The 17,663-nt window shown below is 49.0% G+C and overlaps 4 protein-coding genes across 4 annotated transcripts; 1 reads left to right on the top strand and 3 right to left on the bottom strand.

The window, feature by feature from the left end:
- The first annotated feature begins 4,869 nt into the window (after positions 1 to 4,869).
- On the top strand, positions 4,870 to 6,168 carry LOC135170776 (uncharacterized). Its single transcript, XM_064136833.1, has 4 exons — positions 4,870 to 5,139; positions 5,217 to 5,369; positions 5,451 to 5,964; positions 6,029 to 6,168. Exons 1-4 carry the CDS (start codon positions 4,870 to 4,872, stop codon positions 6,166 to 6,168), a joined length of 1,077 nt encoding a protein of 358 aa, XP_063992903.1.
- A 4,503-nt stretch (positions 6,169 to 10,671) lies between these two features.
- On the bottom strand, positions 10,672 to 14,534 carry LOC135170775 (uncharacterized). Its single transcript, XM_064136832.1, has 2 exons — positions 14,466 to 14,534; positions 10,672 to 14,418 (listed from the first exon to the last, which is right to left on the bottom strand). Exons 1-2 carry the CDS (start codon positions 14,532 to 14,534, stop codon positions 10,672 to 10,674), a joined length of 3,816 nt encoding a protein of 1,271 aa, XP_063992902.1.
- A 1-nt stretch (position 14,535) lies between these two features.
- Positions 14,536 to 15,132, bottom strand: LOC135170773 (uncharacterized). Its single transcript, XM_064136831.1, has one exon. The coding sequence runs from the start codon at positions 15,130 to 15,132 to the stop codon at positions 14,536 to 14,538; it is 597 nt and encodes a 198-aa protein (XP_063992901.1).
- Positions 15,133 to 15,219: 87 nt separating this feature from the next.
- LOC135170772 (uncharacterized) lies at positions 15,220 to 16,459 on the bottom strand. The gene is made up of 2 exons (XM_064136830.1): positions 16,438 to 16,459; positions 15,220 to 15,731 (listed from the first exon to the last, which is right to left on the bottom strand). The coding sequence occupies exons 1-2, from the start codon at positions 16,457 to 16,459 to the stop codon at positions 15,220 to 15,222; spliced, it is 534 nt and encodes a 177-aa protein (XP_063992900.1).
- Between the last annotated feature and the right edge of the window lie 1,204 nt (positions 16,460 to 17,663).

Below are 17,663 nucleotides of genomic sequence, written 5' to 3'. Positions count from 1 at the left end.
GTCAGAGCTGATTGGTTGTGGTCATTCACATTTTGACCGCGAGATTTTGAATAATCACTATTGTGCAAAATTGCTTTGGTAATCACGACCATAGTTTGGTCATTTTTCACATATTTCTTTTCATTTAATAAATTCGCGATTGCAATGTTTCTCAGTGATGGACGATTATATCTCATTTGAAAATTTGATTCGATTTCTTTATTAGATTCTGCAGGTTCTTCATTGTAACATAATTTACAAGTCGTACACATGTCTATGCACCCGTTTGTCTTGACAGTGTAATTTATCCTTACGATATCTGATATGGATTTTATTCCATGTTCCACCAAGAAATTTACATTTACATATGCAAGAAGGATCAACAAGGAAATCGTCCACTTCACATTCCAATCCTGACCCTATTGCGATTTTCCGCGCTTTTGATGGAATGCATATGTCATCACTATCTTCACCGTCTTTGTCATCCCTATCCGTATATTTATCAACACATACGCGTACTCTTTTCTGATGACATTGAGGCTTTTGTCGTCGCTCATACGATTTGCGATCCGCGAGATATTTTTTTAAGTACTCTAAATCGAAACTTTCGAAGTTTTTAGACATTTTTACTGTTGTAATGTCTTTTAACGAATAACAACAAAGGCGTCACTCGAATTAAAAAAAAATCGGTATAGGAGGATGCATGGTAAGAGTGGGGGTAACGCGCAACATACGAGAACCGTAAAAGTGGGGGCGTATGTGTGACGCCGCCGCCGCAGAACTCTCTACGGTGGGGAATAATGTGTGACGGTTATAGGTCTGTCTTGTGCATAGTGGGGGATTCTGTCTCTTCACTCTCATACGTAGTACTATAAAACGCGACTGCTCGCGGTGGATTTTATTCAGTCGTCCCGATTTAATCCATTCATTTTTTCAACATGGAGAGCAACAAACAAAAGGCATTCAGTGATGCTGAACAGCGTGTGGTACTGTCCCAAGTCATATCTTTAAATAGATCAGAGACAAGGCAAATTCGTGTCGTTTTATAAGTTACGTATTTCGGTCAATTCGTTCCGGTTGTATAATTTATGGTCGTACGCCCGAAACGCACAATATTGTCAATGACACGAAAAGAATGGAGTCTTTTTTCAACGATCTGGATGCTGTAATAGACTACTTTGTCCCTGAAAAATGTCATCCCAAGATCAACCACAATGTACCTGCGAAGGAATTTGGGGCCATAAAAGTGAAATTCCACCATAGTTTTGAAAATCCCTACGTGACCTTTGTTCGCAATGATGATGCTGATCAGACTCTCATAATGATGATGGGTCAGAGCATCATAACATTGAAAAACAAGGCTTCGTGGATTAATCAGTGGCTGGATTTCTTGGAGACATTGCCTCTCAAAGAATATAAGGAATCGCTTGTACGATCAATTACAGGCGTTGCCATGAATTATATGAAATACAATTGAATGCCTGCCACGGAGGATCTTTATCGTCGCAGACGGGAAAACTTCGAGGTGATGTATCTCATGGCTCACAACGATCTTTGACGTACAATACCCCAGGAAAATCTCGGATATTTGTACCAATTGGTTGGAGAATTATTCCAGAATTGCTTCAATTATTTGGATCAATTCGCCGGAGGGGCTGACAGAGGACCCTCATACTGAAAAAACCATAGACATATGATTTTGTATATTGTTTTAATCTAGAGAAAGATTCGTAAATTTGATAAATGTATGCTATTATTTTTAGGAATTATAAAAAAGATAAAATGTAAACCCTGTGTTTAATTATTTATGAAAAAACCCGCGATATCGTTTCAGATATAAGAAAAAAAAACGGAAGGAAAAACATTTTAGATCTTTAGATAAAAAAACACGTTCCACAAACCGACATTCCAATGCACAAAAATGGAAAGATTTTAAGCATGTTTCAGGCCTCCCGCGTCCCTTACTGCCCACTTCCTGTAGAACAAAAAAAAATGGTGTGTCATGAAGACACGCGATAGAAGTGAAATTGAATGATTGGATCGGTTAGGATTATTTAATTTTCTATGTTTAGAGGGAGAGGAATCATTTTAATCACGTGTCAAACACTTCTTGATAGTAAATATTAATTTATTCATCATAATAATTATACTTTTTTCAAGATACAATAATAATAGACTGTGCGGGACATTCATTTCTCCAGGAGCAATCCTCAAATATTTATCGTCATTCCAGAGTAATGTGTGTTGCTGAGCGAACAGGCTCTCCTCCATGGGGATGTCTTCACTCAGTTCATCTATAGGTATCTGATGAACGACACAATCCTCATTAAAGAAAGATTCATCAACTTTGATGTCGTACAGTTGATACAATGGACTCGGTACTAAGCATCTTAGCCATATTTTAATATTTCTCTTGTTTATTAAACCTGTCAAGTAGCTTGATCGATGAATTTTTTTTCTCTTGATATGAACGTAAACACAGTACTCGTCGTCAATGTTCCTGGGCAAGTGATTGACCATTGTATTGACATCCACTGGAACATTGATCACCTGCCCCAAAATTCCGAATTGTCCATGCACATGACGCAATCTGCGAATTTGCATAAATGGAATTCTAGGAGAAATGAGTCTCTCGGACACTAAATCTAACTTCGGAAGATGTGCAGGGATCGGGGGATATACGAAGCCATTCAATTTCGACAATGTTGGAATTTTGTCTCTCCTCAAAGCCTGGCGACAGCTGGTGCATACCAGCTCATTATTACTTCTGAATTCTGGAAATTTTTGTTGAATACGAATTTCATTTTCAACGGATAGAGTCTTCAAGTCATTTTTAAACCATAATCTATCACATACACAACACGTAAAACCGAATGGATTATTTATAAAATCACGGTGAAAGTTCTTATGTGCAGTTTTAAACTTATTAAAGTCTGAATATTGTAATCGATCACCACTATATACATCACAATCAGGAGGAGGATGAGTCGAAGTCGTTGCTAATAGTTCATTCTCTGGATTATTTACACTATCGTCCACACTGTCACGTAAGAGGTTAGCACGCGTTTGCCTCCGTTCCCTGCTATCTCGTTCAATTTCAGTTCTACTTTTTTTCCGTTTTCTATTCTGATCAATTCCTTCACTCGCCCGTTTTTTCTCCCGCCACGTTTTTGTCCTTTCTGCACCCGACTTCGGCATATTTGCACAAAACTCTCGATTTAAGTAATGAAGACACGCACAAAAACAAAATACGTTGCTTATGATCACTGTGTTAGAAACCAACAGCTGTTTTCCGCGATCGCGACGCCGCCTGAACGCAGAGAATGACATGAAAGACAGAAAGTCTTCCGTCTCATTCTCGCACGATACACGAAGGCCTCTCACTCTCGCCCGATAGACGAGACGTAAGGTAGTCCGTCTCACTCTCGCTCGATTCCCGGAGCCCTCTCACTCTTACTTACTACGTTAGAGCGAGCGTCACCAAAAAGGTTGCCGATCGAGATTTCAAAACCCTCCCATAAGAAGTTTCACTTCAAAAACATTTTTTTGGGGACCCTCACGCCAAGGCGCCCCCAGACCCTCGATGTCATCCTCCAAGAACATGCCCACAAAGAGAAAACCTGTTCGGACACTTCTGCAAAAAGGGGGGAAGGGGGGGAATTCGCGGAATAAATTCGCCAATCGTGTCCACATACTACTTACGACAATGTGTAATCAAGTTATATGCCATCATATCGGAACCGAATATCAAATTCTATGATTGGGTTTTTCGTGAGCTATGGTGGCGACGAAAACGATGTTGTATCAGTTGTCTGCGTTATTCAACGTGCTGAACACAAAGATGATGCCCGATTTTGTCTAGGTGCAGTAAAAAAAAAGTGATTGCCATGGCGTCGAAAAAACACGTACGTACAATAGACTTTTGCTCGATACCAAATCGTGCCAAGGTAAACTTCGCGAATTGTAGTTGTGTGCTGCGACGAGACGAAGCTATTGCACGCAGCTTCATCGATCTACGACAATATGTACTTGTTGGGAATCCGACTAAATTCCGGGTCCTCCCTTCCCCCGCGCTCGACAAGCTCTGACCGCTCGACCCCTGGTCCAAAACAAATCACTGTTGCCAGGAGGATTTTCGGCATATTTTCCTAATGGGGGCGCACTTCCTGGAGACCTCAACTCCGGAAACACGCCCTCAAACCAATAGGAATGGTCATGTGGCAACAATTAGGCCAATTCTCCCCCGTGACTCCACTCTATAACTCTTTCTCATCGTTTAGACCCGACAAGTGAAGATCACGGGTGATCACTCTGCGTTAAAGAAAAACTCACACATTATAACTCAGGTGTAACTCATTCGGTTTAACTCATCAGAACTCACGTGTAACCCATTCAGATTAACTCAAAACTCAACTCAGTGACCGCTCATTTTTTTGTCTAATAGAATTAGGTTATATATTTTATAATAAAGTGACTCTAGTACCGCTCAACTCGGATGTGAATTTTGTACTGCGTTTTGTGCCGGCCCCCTCATTCCCTCCTCGCCGATTCTCGCCACACTCATCCGATCTCCTCATTCACTCACCCTCACAAACCAGGCAACTCAACAAATATTTGGTCCTTCGAGCCGGATGTGAAAAGTGCAGTGAAAATTAGTGGTTTTTTGTGCCACGTGAGGAACGCGGAAGTTTCGGCGAACACGTGAGCCAGGATTCACGTTCGGGGTCGCCCGCAGTGGTACTCATCCTTCGCTACGCTCGAACTTTCCAGAAGCGTGGTCAACCACGCAAGGGTGCTCATCCATCAACGCTCGACCCTGCGTCAGAACTCTGCATTACCGGCCAACAGAAACACACTTAGCCACAGCTCCGGATCACCTCACTCACCCAGATGGCGCTGTTCAATGCTATAGCACTACAGCAGAATGAAGTGATGAGCCTCAGAATGCCGTCGCCTGCTCAGCTCAACCATCAACTCTTGCTCAGGATCTTCGACGAGGAGAACTCTTGGCCACCAGTCGTGCATTCCTGCTACGTCCAGGCCAAACACCCCATCAAATTCGCCTACTCATCGACCTTGAATCAGAAGTCTCACTCATCTCCAATCATTACGACCGACAGCTTCGGTTGGCAAGACAACCGACTTCTCTCACCATCTCCGGCATACGAGAGACGGCATCTGGGCCAGTACTAGGTAAAGTAGTACTCACTATACAGTCCACTTGCCCTCTCTTTCAGCTCGAAATTGAGGCTTATGTCCTCAAGGTACTCACGTCGTCATTATCGACGCTTTCATCGGAATATGGCAAATGGGATCACTTGAAAGGATTAGAACTCGCTGATCCCGATTTCATCACTCCAGCGCCCATTGACGTGATTTTCGGTGCTGGTGTATATGGACAACTCATTCTCCCAGACATCAGATAAGCTGGGGCTAGCTCACCGTCCGATCAGCTTACCCGACTTGGCTAGATCGTCTTCGGACCGACTGGTGGAACCGAATCTTTGCTCCAGGCCAATACTCATTTGGCAACAACCAATGATGAACTCAACAATTTCCTCACCAAGTTTTGGGTGCAGGAGGAGGTTCCTGAAGCATCTCCAGCTTCACTCTCCGAGGAAGAAGCTCAGTGTGAAGCACACTTCAGCCTGACTCACACAAGGGACTCCTCAGGCCGCTACATCGTGCGGCTACCTCTGAAATCTTCAGCATCATGGCTTCGAGATACTCGATCGTCTGCTCTTGCATGCCCGCATCGACTCCATCAAAAATTCTCAAAGAACGAATCGTATAGACAGCTCTACAGAGAAATCCTCCTAAAATACGAGGATCTTGGTCACATGCGCCGAATCTCAAGCCAGCTCATTGGAGCTTGTACGACCGCCGAGATGACCTTAGCACATAAAGCTCCGGCTTCAGGAAGGTTGAGGCTTCTTCCCACACCATGGGGTGCTCAAGGCACGCAGGGAGACGACCAAGCTCAGGGTAGGTTTCACTGACTCACGTAGCTCAGGCTCAGATCAGTCATTAAACGACCTCATGCACACAGGAGCAAAACTTCAAAAGGACATCTCGGATTTGCTGCTTTACTCTCGCAACCACAAACTCATTTTCATGACGGACATCATGAAGATATTCCGCGAAATAGGTGTGCATGAGGATAATTGGCCACTCCGACAAATACTATAGACGGACTCAACTGGAGAGATATCCACGTACCAACTCACAATGGTCACGTACAGAACTCGTTCGGCTCCATTTCTCGCTGGACATATATTAGCACAGCTCATCCAAGACGAAGGATCGAAATATCTCCTTGCAGTCGAGCCAATCACCAGAAGGAGGAACGCGATTGACAACTGCGGAGGTGCGGATTCCAGCCAGCATCTCAGCGGTACAGCGAGATCAATTAGCCAGACTCTGCTTGTCAGGAAGATTGCGACTGGCTAAAACAGCTGGGGCATTGAAACAGCTGGGAACTACTCAAAGCCACCGCCAACGCTAACGTGCAGGGGCTGAGGAGTGGGACTGATGCACAGGCGCCGCAGAATCGAACTGACGCGCAGGCGCAGGGGAGTCGGACTGATGCGCATGCGCAGAAGAATCGGACTGAGGCACATGCGCAGAAGAATCGGACTGATGCGAAGGAGCAGGAGGAACGGACTGATGCGCTTCGACGGCTGGCTAGTATGTTTCTAAAGATATGGAAGTAAAAAGGTGGGCTCCAAAATCCAGACCCTTTTTGCCCTAGGAGCGATAGGAGCTGAGAAAAACAGGAAAAACGAAAAAATCGATTTTAGAAAAATCCGGGCCTCCTATAAATATCGGAAATCGTCTCACGAATCCAATAGCGCTAGCCAAAGTGTTCCAGCTATGATATTTCCAAAGATATGGGCGAAAAACCGTGTGATCCCAAATCCGGGCCTTTTTTGCTCTAGGAGCCATAGGAGTTGGACTGATGTGCAGGCGGACAGCAATCGAACTGATGCGCAGGCGCATGGGAGTCGGACTGATGCGCAGGCGCAGGGGAGTCGGACAGATGCGCATGCGCAGAAGAATCGGACTGATGCGCAGGAGCAAGAGTATCGGACTGAGGCGCATGCGCAGAAGAATCGGACTGACGTGCAAGTGCGCAGAAATCGGACTGATGCACACGTGCAGAGGCATCGAACTGATGCGCAGGCGCAGAGGAGTCGGACTGACGAGCAGGCGCAGGGGAGTCGGACTGATGCGCATGCGCAGAAGAATCGGACTGAGGCACATGCGCAGAAGAATCGGACTGCTGCGCAGGCGCAGGGGAGTCGGACTGATGCGCAGGCGCAGGGGAGTCGGACTGATGCGCAGGCGCAGGGGAGTCCGACTGATGGGCAGAGGAGTGGAACTGATGCGCAGGCGGGGAGCAATCGGACTGATGTGCAGGAGCAGGAGGATCGGACTGACTGACGGAAAACGGTGTGATCCCAAATCTTGGCCCTTTTTGCTCTAGGAGGCCCAGGAGCCGAGAAAAACGCGAAAAACGAAAAAATCGCCTTTAGAAAATTCCCGGACCCCTCGAAAAATCGGAAATCGTCTCACGAATCCAATGGCGCCAGCCAAATTGTCCTAGCTATGATATTCTCAAGGATATGGGCGAAAAACGGTGTGATACCAAATCCGGGCCCGTTTGGCTCTAGGAGGCCCAGGAGCCGAGATAATCGCGAAAAACTCAAAAATAGTCTGTGGACAATTCCCGGACCCCTAGAAAAATCGGCAATCGTCTCACGAATCCAATGGGGCCTGCCAAATTGTCTTAGCTATGATATTTCCAAAGATATGGGCCAAAAACGGTGTGATCCCAAATCAGGGCCCGTTTTTCTCTAGGAGGCCCAGGAGCCGAGAAAAACGCGAAAAACGAAAAAATCGACTTTAGAAAATTCCCGGACCCCCAGAAAAATCGGAAATGGTCTCACGAATCCAATGGGGCCTGCCAAATTGTCTTAGCTATGATATTTCCAAAGATATGGGCCAAAAACGGTGTGATCCCAAATCAGGGCCCGTTTTGCTGTAGGAGGCCCAGGAGCCGAGAAAAACGCGAAACACTAAAAAATCGACTTTAGAAAATTCCCGGACCCCTCGAAAAATCGGAAATCGTCTCACGAATCCAATGGCGCCAGCCAAATTGTCCTAGCTATGATATTCTCAAAGATATGGGCGAAAAACGGTGTGATCCCAAATCCGGGCCCGTTTGGCTCTAGGAGGCCCAGGAGTCGAGATAAACGCGAAAAACGAAAAGATAGACTGCGGACAATTCCGGGACCTCTAGAAAAATCGGGAATCGTCTCACGAATCCAATGGCGCCAGCCAAATTGTCCTAGCTATGATATTTCCAAAGATATGGGCGAAAAACGGTCTGAGTCTAAATCCGGGCGCCTTTTGCTCTAGGAGGCCCAGGAGCCGAGAAGAACGCGAAAAACGAAAAAATCGACTTTAGAAAATTCCCGGACCCCTAGAAAAATCGGAAATCGTCTCACGAATCCAATGGCACCAGCCAAATTGTCCTAGCTATGATATTTCCAAAGATATCGACGGAAAACGGTGTGATCCCAAATCCGGGCCTTTTTTGCTCTAGGAGCCATAGGAGTTGGACTGATGTGCAGGCGGAGAGCAATCGAACTGATGCGCATGCGCAGAAGAATCCGACTGACGCGTAGGCGCAGGGGCGTCGGACTGATGCGCATGCGCAGAAGAATCGGACTGACTGACGAAAAACGGTGTGATCCCAAATCGAGGCCCTTTTTGCTCTAGGAGCCATAGGAGTTGGACTGATGTGCAGGCGGAGAGCAATCGAACTGATGTGCATGCGCAGAAGAATCCGACTGATGCGTTGGCGCAGGGGAGTCGGACTGATGCGCAGGAGCAGGAGGATCGGACTGAATCGCATGCGCAGAAGAATCGGACTGCTGTGCAGGCGCAGGGGAGTCGGACTGATGCGCATGCGCAGAGGAGTGGAACTGATGTGCAGGCGGAGAGCAATCGAACTGATGCGCATGCGCAGAAGAATCCGACTGACGCGTAGGCGCAGGGGAGTCGGACTGTTGCGCATGCGCAGAAGAATCGCACGAAAAACGGTGTGATACCAAATCAGGGCCCGTTTTGCTCTAGGAGGCCCAGGAGCTGAGAAAAACGCGAAAAAGGAAAAAATCGACTTTAGAAAATTCACGGACCCCTAGAAAAATCGGAAATCGTCTCACGAATCCAATGGGGCCAGCCAAATTGTCCTAGCTATGATATTTCCAAAAATATGGGCGAAAAACGGTGTGATCCCAAATCCGGGCCCGTTTTGCTGTAGGAGGCCCAGGAGCCGAGAAAAACGCGAAAAACGAAAAAATGGACTTTAGAAAATTCCTGGACCCCTAGAAAGATCGGAAATCGTCTCACGAATCCAATGGCACCAGCCAAATTGTCCTAGCTATAATATTTTCAAAGATATGGATGAAAAACGATCTGAGTCCAAATCCGGGCCCGTTTGGCTCTAGGAGGCCCGGGAGCCGAGAAAAACGCGAAAAACGAAAAAATAGACTGTGGACAATTCCGGGACCCCTAGAAAAATCGGGAATCGTCTCACGAATCCAATGGCGCCAGCCAAATTGTCCTAGCTATGATATTTCCAAAGATATGGGCGAAAAACGATCTGAGTCACAATCCGGGCCCGTTTGGCTCTAGGAGGCCCAGGAGCCGAGAAAAACGCGAAAAACGAAAAAATCGACTTTAGAAAATTCCCGGACCCCAAGAAAGATCGGAAATCGTCTCACGAATCCAATGGCGCCAGCCAAATTGTCCTAGATATGTGTTCCGGCGAGAGCAGACATAAAACCGGCAGAGAGGGGGATGCGGGTTAACGGGGGAGAATAAACGGTGACACGAGACGCACTATTTGTCACTCAGAAAAACTTATTTATTTTCACGTCAATGTCGAGTTGTTCACAAAAACTGTCCAAATTATAATTATGTGCGTTGCACATAAGCCGCGAGCGAACAGTTAAATATTGAGCGCGGTAGAGACAACTTTGGCGACAGAGATGTACCGTAGCGATAGATCACCATGAGAGCACGTTGAGAAGTGACCCCCGGAAGGGTCGAGAGAATTCCAACGGAAATATGGAACGTTCGAGAACAAAATCGAACGCTCCAGATAAATCATCGGAAACGGTGATTAGGGCAGCGCCCCAGGTGCAATCAGGCACCTGGATACCAGCGCGGCCGGTCAGGCAGACCTCGCCCAGGAGGTGCTGCCACCCTTCGCCACATGAGGCCGTCGCCTCAACATTCTCCCCCCCGTCAGGAACCCCGTTGCTGACACAGGAGGAGTAGAGACCGTTTGCAGAGACCTGGAACACTTAAGCAAACATTAATGAAGCCGGTAGGGACCAGCTCTCAGCTGGTAGAGATCGGTAGCAGAACCAGCTTGGAGATCGGCCTGGTCAACGTCGTCGACGCGGTCCTGATGGTCACAACTCTGGAGAGACCGTCCCTTCCAGGATGTAGAGCTGTGACCCGAGCAAGAGGCCACTTCGCTGGCGGGAACCGCTCGTCGTAGAGAAGAACCAGGCTGCCGACTTTGATCTCGTTGGACGGGTGATGCCACTTGGAGATGGACTGGAGCTGCTGCAGATACCCTGTAGACCATTGCTTCCAGAAGAACTGCAGCCTCTGCTAGATCAGTTGCCATCTAGAGAGTCGTCCAACGTTGAGGTGTTCCAGTGAGGGCTCCGGAGGAGCTATTGGAGCTTCTCCAATGAGGAAGTGCCCCGGGGTGAGGCAGGACACATCGTCAGGATCTTCCGAGAGCGGTTGTAGAGGCCTGGAGTTGAGAACGGCTTCAATCTGGGACAGCAGCGTAGAGAGCTCCTCGAACGTGAGAGCCGTATCTCGAACCGTTCGAGCGAGATGGTACTTTACCGATTTGACCGCTGCTTCCCATTTTCCCCCGAAATGAGGGGCTCCAGGGGGATTGAACGACCAACACGTTCCATCCTTGAGGCATACTGCAGAGAGATGCTGGAACTCCTTAGCGCCAGCGGAGAACAACTTCTTCAGCTCCTTATCCGCCCCGATGAAGTTGGTGCCACAGTCACTGTACAAGTGTCTGCAGTATCCCCGACGACTCACGAACCTCCGATAGGCGGCGATGAAACCATCCGCGGTGTAGTCCGTGATAGCTTCCAGATGGAGAGCGGACGTGGCCATGCACACGAAAATCACTAACCAACCCTTCTGGGTCTTGTGACCACGTCCCCTCCAGGTCTTGATCGACACTGGTCCGGCATAGTCCACACCAGTGTTAGAGAAGGCACGATCCGCCAACAAGCTTGCCACTGGAAGCTGACCCATCAGCTGCTGAGCGCGGATCCCCCGATGACGTGCGCACTCCACGCACTTGAGGATGAAGGATCTTACTGGTAGACGACCTCCAATAATGCAGTAAGACCTCCGGAGATGTGCCAAGGTGAGTTGAGTCCCACCGTGCAGCGTCCGCTGATGAGAGTCCCTTATGATGAGCTCGGCGAGCACAGAGCCTTGAGGGATGATGGCCTGATGCCTACTCTCTGGCCCTAGAGTAGAGAACTTCAACCGCCCGCCGACTCTGAGAACTCCTTGTTGATCAAGGAAGGCCCTGAGCTTGGTCAACGGATGAGACTTCTTCAACTGCAATCCGTGAGAGATGATGTCACACTCGGCTTGGAGATGATAGGCTTGAGTCGCCTTGACCCAATAAAGCCGAGCTGCCTCCATGCTTCCAGGGCTGAACACTGCTGGAACGATGATGCCCCTCCTCCTTTCCAGCTTCCCCAGCATATTCCCCACAACCGTTTGGCAAATTGCTGTGATCCTCAGCAACTTGTAGAGAGAGGAATACCGCGAACAGAGATCCCAGAGACTCGATCTTCCGAACGAAGCGGCTAAAGTCAACCCCGGCTTCTCCTCTAAATCCGTAGACGGGTCCAACGTTGCTCTTCCACTTGGCCACTGAGACGCCTCCTTCCGTAGCCATTTTGGGCTCGTCCACCACAGATGACGGCCATTAAGTTGAGCCACCGAGATGCCCCTAGATGCACAATCAGCCGGATTCTCCTTCCCACTGACGGACCTCCAATTGGCTTCTTGCACAAGCTCCTGGATCACGGCTACTCTATTGTGGACATACTCCTTCCACCTGGAAGGATGAGCACAAATCCACGCCAGAGCAACAGCTGAGTCCGTCCATAAGTGCACCAGGACAGTACCAAGGTTGAGCTGATCAATCACGTACCTTGTGAGCTTAGCTAGGATGACCGCGGCGTTGAGCTCCAGACGCGGGATGGTGAGCTTCTTGAGAGGAGCTACCTTCGTCTTAGCGACAGCTAAGGAGATGCTGACACCATCCTCACTTGTCACCTTCAAATAGACCACCGCCGACATCGCTAGTAGAGACGCATCCGAGAAGCCATGGATTTCCACCCGAGAATCCTTCTTATATCCCATCCACTGCGGGATCGAGAGTTGATCCACCTGGGCCAGTTCTTCTCGGAACCGAACCCACTTCTGGACCAGGTGCACCGGCAACTCCTCGTCCCAGTCCAATTTCTCCAGCCACAGTTGCTGCAGAAAAGCCTTGGCACGTATCACCACCGGTGAGAGCAGCCCTAGAGGGTCGAAGAGCTGCGCAATCTCCGACAGCACAATCCTCTTCGATGGCTTCACGCCGACTGAGAGCTGGATAGAGAACCTCAACCGGTCGTCGCTTGGATCCCACTTCAAGCCGAGAATCTTCGTGGTAGAGTCCTCTAGCGGCTTCGGACTCTGAGGGAAGCCTCCCGGTGTCAGAGCACGAAGTAGAGACGGACTGTTCGAGTGCCACTTCGCTAGAGGGAATCCGCCAGCCCAGCAGAGCTCCGCCACTTGCTGAGCTACGAAGTGGAGATCGTCCTCCTCGTCAGCTCCACCACAGATGTCGTCCATATATCTTCCGCTGCTCAAGGGGGGAACGGCTAGAGGGAACCGATGCCCTTCGTCCTTGACCAGCTGGTCGAGAACCCTACAGGCGAGAAATGGAGCAGACTTGGTCCCGTAGGTGACGGTGGTGAGCTGATAGGTGCAGATGTGGCCCCGAGAATCACGCCACAAAATCTGTTGGAGAGGCCAGTCCTCCCGATGCACCTTGATCTGACGGAACATCTTCGTGATGTCCGTCATAAAGATGTACCTGCTCTGTCGAGACCAGAGCAGTACATCAGAGATGTTGCGCTGCAGCTTGGCCCCAGTATGCTGGATGTCGTTGAGAGACACTCCGGAGCTACTCTTACTGGAACCATTGAATACTACCCTCAGCTTCGTAGTTTCACTACTTTCCCGGAGGACGCAATGATCAGGGAAGTAGAACGTAGGAGCAGAAGAGCGAGATTGCCTCTTAGACGAACTCTGACCGGAATCCTGATATGACCACCCGCCCTCGGAGACCCTCAACCCTCCTGAGGCCGAAGCCCCATGTGCCAAGGTCATCTCGCCAGGTTGACGGTCCAAGATCCGAGAGTCGGTTGAGACAGGCATAGCTGGAACACATACCATGTGCCCCAACTCTTCGTACTCCTTGAGAAATTCACTATACAGCTGCAGAGATCCTTGATTCTTTTCCAACCTCCTAAGCAGGCTCGCGAGGCACGCCTTCGCGCGGCCTAGAGAATCCCCGAGCTCTGCGGGAGAGCGAACGAGAGGCAGACGCACAATATAGCGCCCCGAGCGATCCCGGGTATGGGTGCGCTGGAAGAACTCTTCACACTCTGCCTCTTCCCTCGTGAGAGCGACGTCTTTGCCTTCCGCCGCAGATACCTCCTCCTGCTGCCAGAACGAGGTGAGAAGCTCGCTAAGTTCCTCGTTGCTGACAGAGACGTGATGCGAGCTCGCCGCCGACGTCACTGCAGAGGTGGGCCCGAGCACCACCCACCCGAAGAGAGTCAGCATCGCAATAGGAGAATCGGATGGCCCCTTGATAATCTGCGGCTCCACTATCGATCCAAAGAAATCTGCGCCAATGTGAAGATCGACAGGTCTTGACGTCAGATAGTGTGGATCCGCTAGCTGCAACCCTCGGAGATGCTTCCAATGCTGAGGTTGAGAGGCAGAGAACGACGGCAACGACGACGTGAGGCTATCGAGAACGTAGGCCTTGACAAGAATCTGCTTGCTGGAGTGCAGAGACTTGACAGAGAATTGAGAGAACCCATTAGAGGCAGAGGTCGAACCACTGATACCAACGACCGGTAGCACAGCTGGAGAAATCGGCAAGCTGAGCTTCTTGACTAGCTCCCTTGTAGCGAACGACAGCTCAGAACCAGTATCCAGCAGCATCCTAACCTCGTGAGAAGCGCCGTCCCTCAAGACTAGCGAGGCTAGGGCTGTGGCGAGAATCACACCTGGTCTGGGCTGTGGAGAGACTTCGCGATTGATCGCGGCTACAAACGGAGCATCACTCGCCAGAGCCGGCCGTAGAGAGAGGTCATGGCGCGGCGACGACTCTGGCGTAGGCGCTGGTATCGCATGTCACTGTGGAGACATGTCAGGCCTAGAGGCAGTGGACTGTATGGATGGGCCGGGCTGAGGCTTCTGCATTGTCTTAACAGCCTGCTGGCTGTCACGAGACTGGGAGGATCCTTGAGGTGTTGGCTGAGGACGATTGATGTGAATCATCGAGTGGTGATTCTGCCGACACACAACGCAGGTCTTGTTGAGGCTCCGGCAACTCTCCCTATTATGCTTCCCCAGGCAGTTGAAGCATCGATGTTTGAGAACGACGAATGATCTCCTCTCGGTAGGAGACAGAGCTTTGAACTTGGAGCACCTGTCCAACGAATGCTCCTCCTCGCACATCGGACAGGCCCGGAAGCACATGTCCGCCCAACTTTGAGACGGAGGCTGAGGTTGAGGCTTCACAGCTCGAGACGAGTGGCTCCCCGACTCCTTCCCGGACATAGGCTGCGAAGTAGGACCAGCCGAGGCACTGTAGACCCGAGCAGGCTGGCCTGGAGCGTAGACCGTCACGGTCTGACTTGAGGGGTGGCCCTTCGATGGCTGAGGCTTCGAAGCCTGGTGAGGGTTCGATGACGCAGTCGATGGCGGCTCCGAGGCGTGCATCTCCATCGTTTCCCTGGCCAAGGCCCTACCGAGCACGAACTCCCTGAGAGCGGCGTACGTGGGGAACTCCGTTGATGAGCCGAGTTCAATCTCCTAGGCCTCCAGCATCTTGGCGTCCAGCCGCGTCGAAACGAGGTGGACGAGCATATCGTCCCAATGCTCCACCGGACGACCCAGAGACTCCAGCGCGGTGACCGCCTCAGCCACGGAGTTGAGAAGCACGTTGTACTCCCTGGCGGTGCGGTTAATGACCCTCGGCGCCGCGTGGAGCTTCCCCAGCTGGATAGAGACGAGCCGCCTCTTGTTCTCGTAACGAGCCAAGAGAGCGTTCCACGCTGGCAGGAACGCGTCCTCGGTCACGGGCAAGGTGGAGATCAGCTGCTTAGGCTCACCCGTGAGAGACGTCAGCAGATAGTGGAACTTCTCCACAGTACTTAGCGCCGAACTCCCGACCACCATGGAGAGGAACAGATCCTTGTACGGTGTCCACTCCGAGAAGGCCCCTGAGAACGTTGACAACGAGATCTTCGGCAACTGCCGATGAGCCACAGTAGTAAGTGGGCACGATTGGCGAATTTTCTTCCAGGAATCGCCCCCCTTCCCCCCTTTTTCCAGACGTGTCCGAACACGTTTTCCCCATTGTCCTTTGAGGAGGACGTCGCCGCTCTAGGGCCCCCTGGGGTGAGGGTCCCCAAAGGAATGTTTTTGTTTGACAGGAAGTGGGTGGTGGGTGGGTGGCGAAGGAATGCGAGCAGGTCCCAAAACGCCTGAAAGCATTCCATTGTTATGCAATGGAATGTCGTTCACGTGTTAAGGGAAACTGGCCCATTATTTTTTTTAGATGGAGGATTGCGCAATGCCCTGGCATGAATGGCGCAGTAAATGAATGCTTTTTTTACAGGTTTTTTAGGGTAATAAATTTTCCCTTTCTATGGAAGACCGTTGGAAAAATTCTCAACGATGTCTCCTTTTTTTTTTGACTATGTTTTTCTCTCTCTTTTATTGCATGTTTTTTCCTTTCAAAAGTTTTTTTTTTTGCCTTCCGTCTTTTTTATACCTGAAAAGATGTTGAGGGTTTTTTCATAAATAATTCAACATAGGGTTTAAATTTTATCTTTTTTTTTTATATTTCATAAAATCGTAGGTTCCATTTTACAAATCATTTACATAAAATCATATGTGCATGGTTTTTTCAATATGAGGGCATTCTGTAAGCCCCTCCCGCGAATTTATCTAAATAACTAAAACAATTATGGAATAATTCTCCAAATAATTGGTACAAATATCCCAGATTTTCGTGGGGTATTGTACGTCGGAGATCATCGCGAGCCATGAGATAAATTTCCTCGAAATTTACGCGTATGCGATGATGAAGATCCTCCGTGGCAGGCATTCTATTGTATTCCATATAATTCATAGCAATTCCTTTAATTGATTGTACAAGCGATTCCTTATATTCCTTGAGAGGCAATGTCTCCAAGAAATCCAGCCACTGATTAATCCATGCAGCCTTGTTTTTCAATGTAATGATGCTCTGCCCCATCATCATTATGGGAGTCGGATTTGCATCATCATTGCGAACAAAGGTCACGCAGGGATTTTCAAAACTGCGGTGGAATTTCACGTTTATGGCCCCAAATTCCTTTGCAGGTAGATTGTGGTTGATCTTTGGGTGGAACTTCTCAGGGTCAAAGTAATCGGTTACAGCATCCAAATCGTTGAAAAAAAAGGTCCATTCTTCTCGTGTCATTGACAATATGGCGCGTTTCGGGCGTACGCCCATAAATTGCACAACCGGGACGAATTGACCGAAACACGTAACTTTTAAGCCGACACGAATTTGTTTTGTCTCTGATCTATTCAAAGATATAACTTGAGACAAGACCACATGCTGTTCAGCATCACTGAATCCCTTTTGTTGGGTACTTTCCATGTTGAAAAAATGAATGGATGAAATCAGGACGACTGAATCAAATCCACCGCGAGCACCCGCGTTTTATAGCGCTACGTATGAGAGTGGAGGGGACAGAATCCCCCACCATACGCATGACAGACCTATAACCGTCACACATTATCCCCCCACCGCAGGGAGTTCTGCGGCGGCGGCGTCACACATGCGCCCCACTTTCGCGGTTTTTGTATGTTGCGCGGTACCCCCACTCTTACCATGGAACCTTCCTATACCGATTTTTTTTTGTAAAATCGAGTGACGCGTTTGTTGCCATTCGTTAAAAGGCATTGCAATAGTAAAAATGCCTAAAAACTTTGAAAGTTACGATTTAGAGTCCCTTGAAAAATATCTCGCGGGTCGCGAATCGTATGAGGGACGACAAAAGCCTCAATTTCGCCAGAAAAGAGTACGCGTATGTGTTGATAAATATACTGATGATTACCTAGACAGTGAAGATAGTGATGACATGTGCAGTCCAACAAAAGCGCGGAAAATCTCTCTCTCTCTCTCTCTCTCTCTCTCTCTCTCTCTCTCTCTCTCTCTCTCTCTCTCTCTCTCTCTCTCTCTCTCTATATCACACGTGAGT

This window comes from Diachasmimorpha longicaudata, chromosome 18 (assembly GCF_034640455.1).
Source record: "Diachasmimorpha longicaudata isolate KC_UGA_2023 chromosome 18, iyDiaLong2, whole genome shotgun sequence".
NCBI classification, from domain to species: Eukaryota; Metazoa; Arthropoda; class Insecta; order Hymenoptera; family Braconidae; genus Diachasmimorpha; species Diachasmimorpha longicaudata.
The sequence above is the reverse complement of the archived record's forward strand: the minus strand, read 5'-3'. Positions and strand labels throughout refer to the sequence as shown.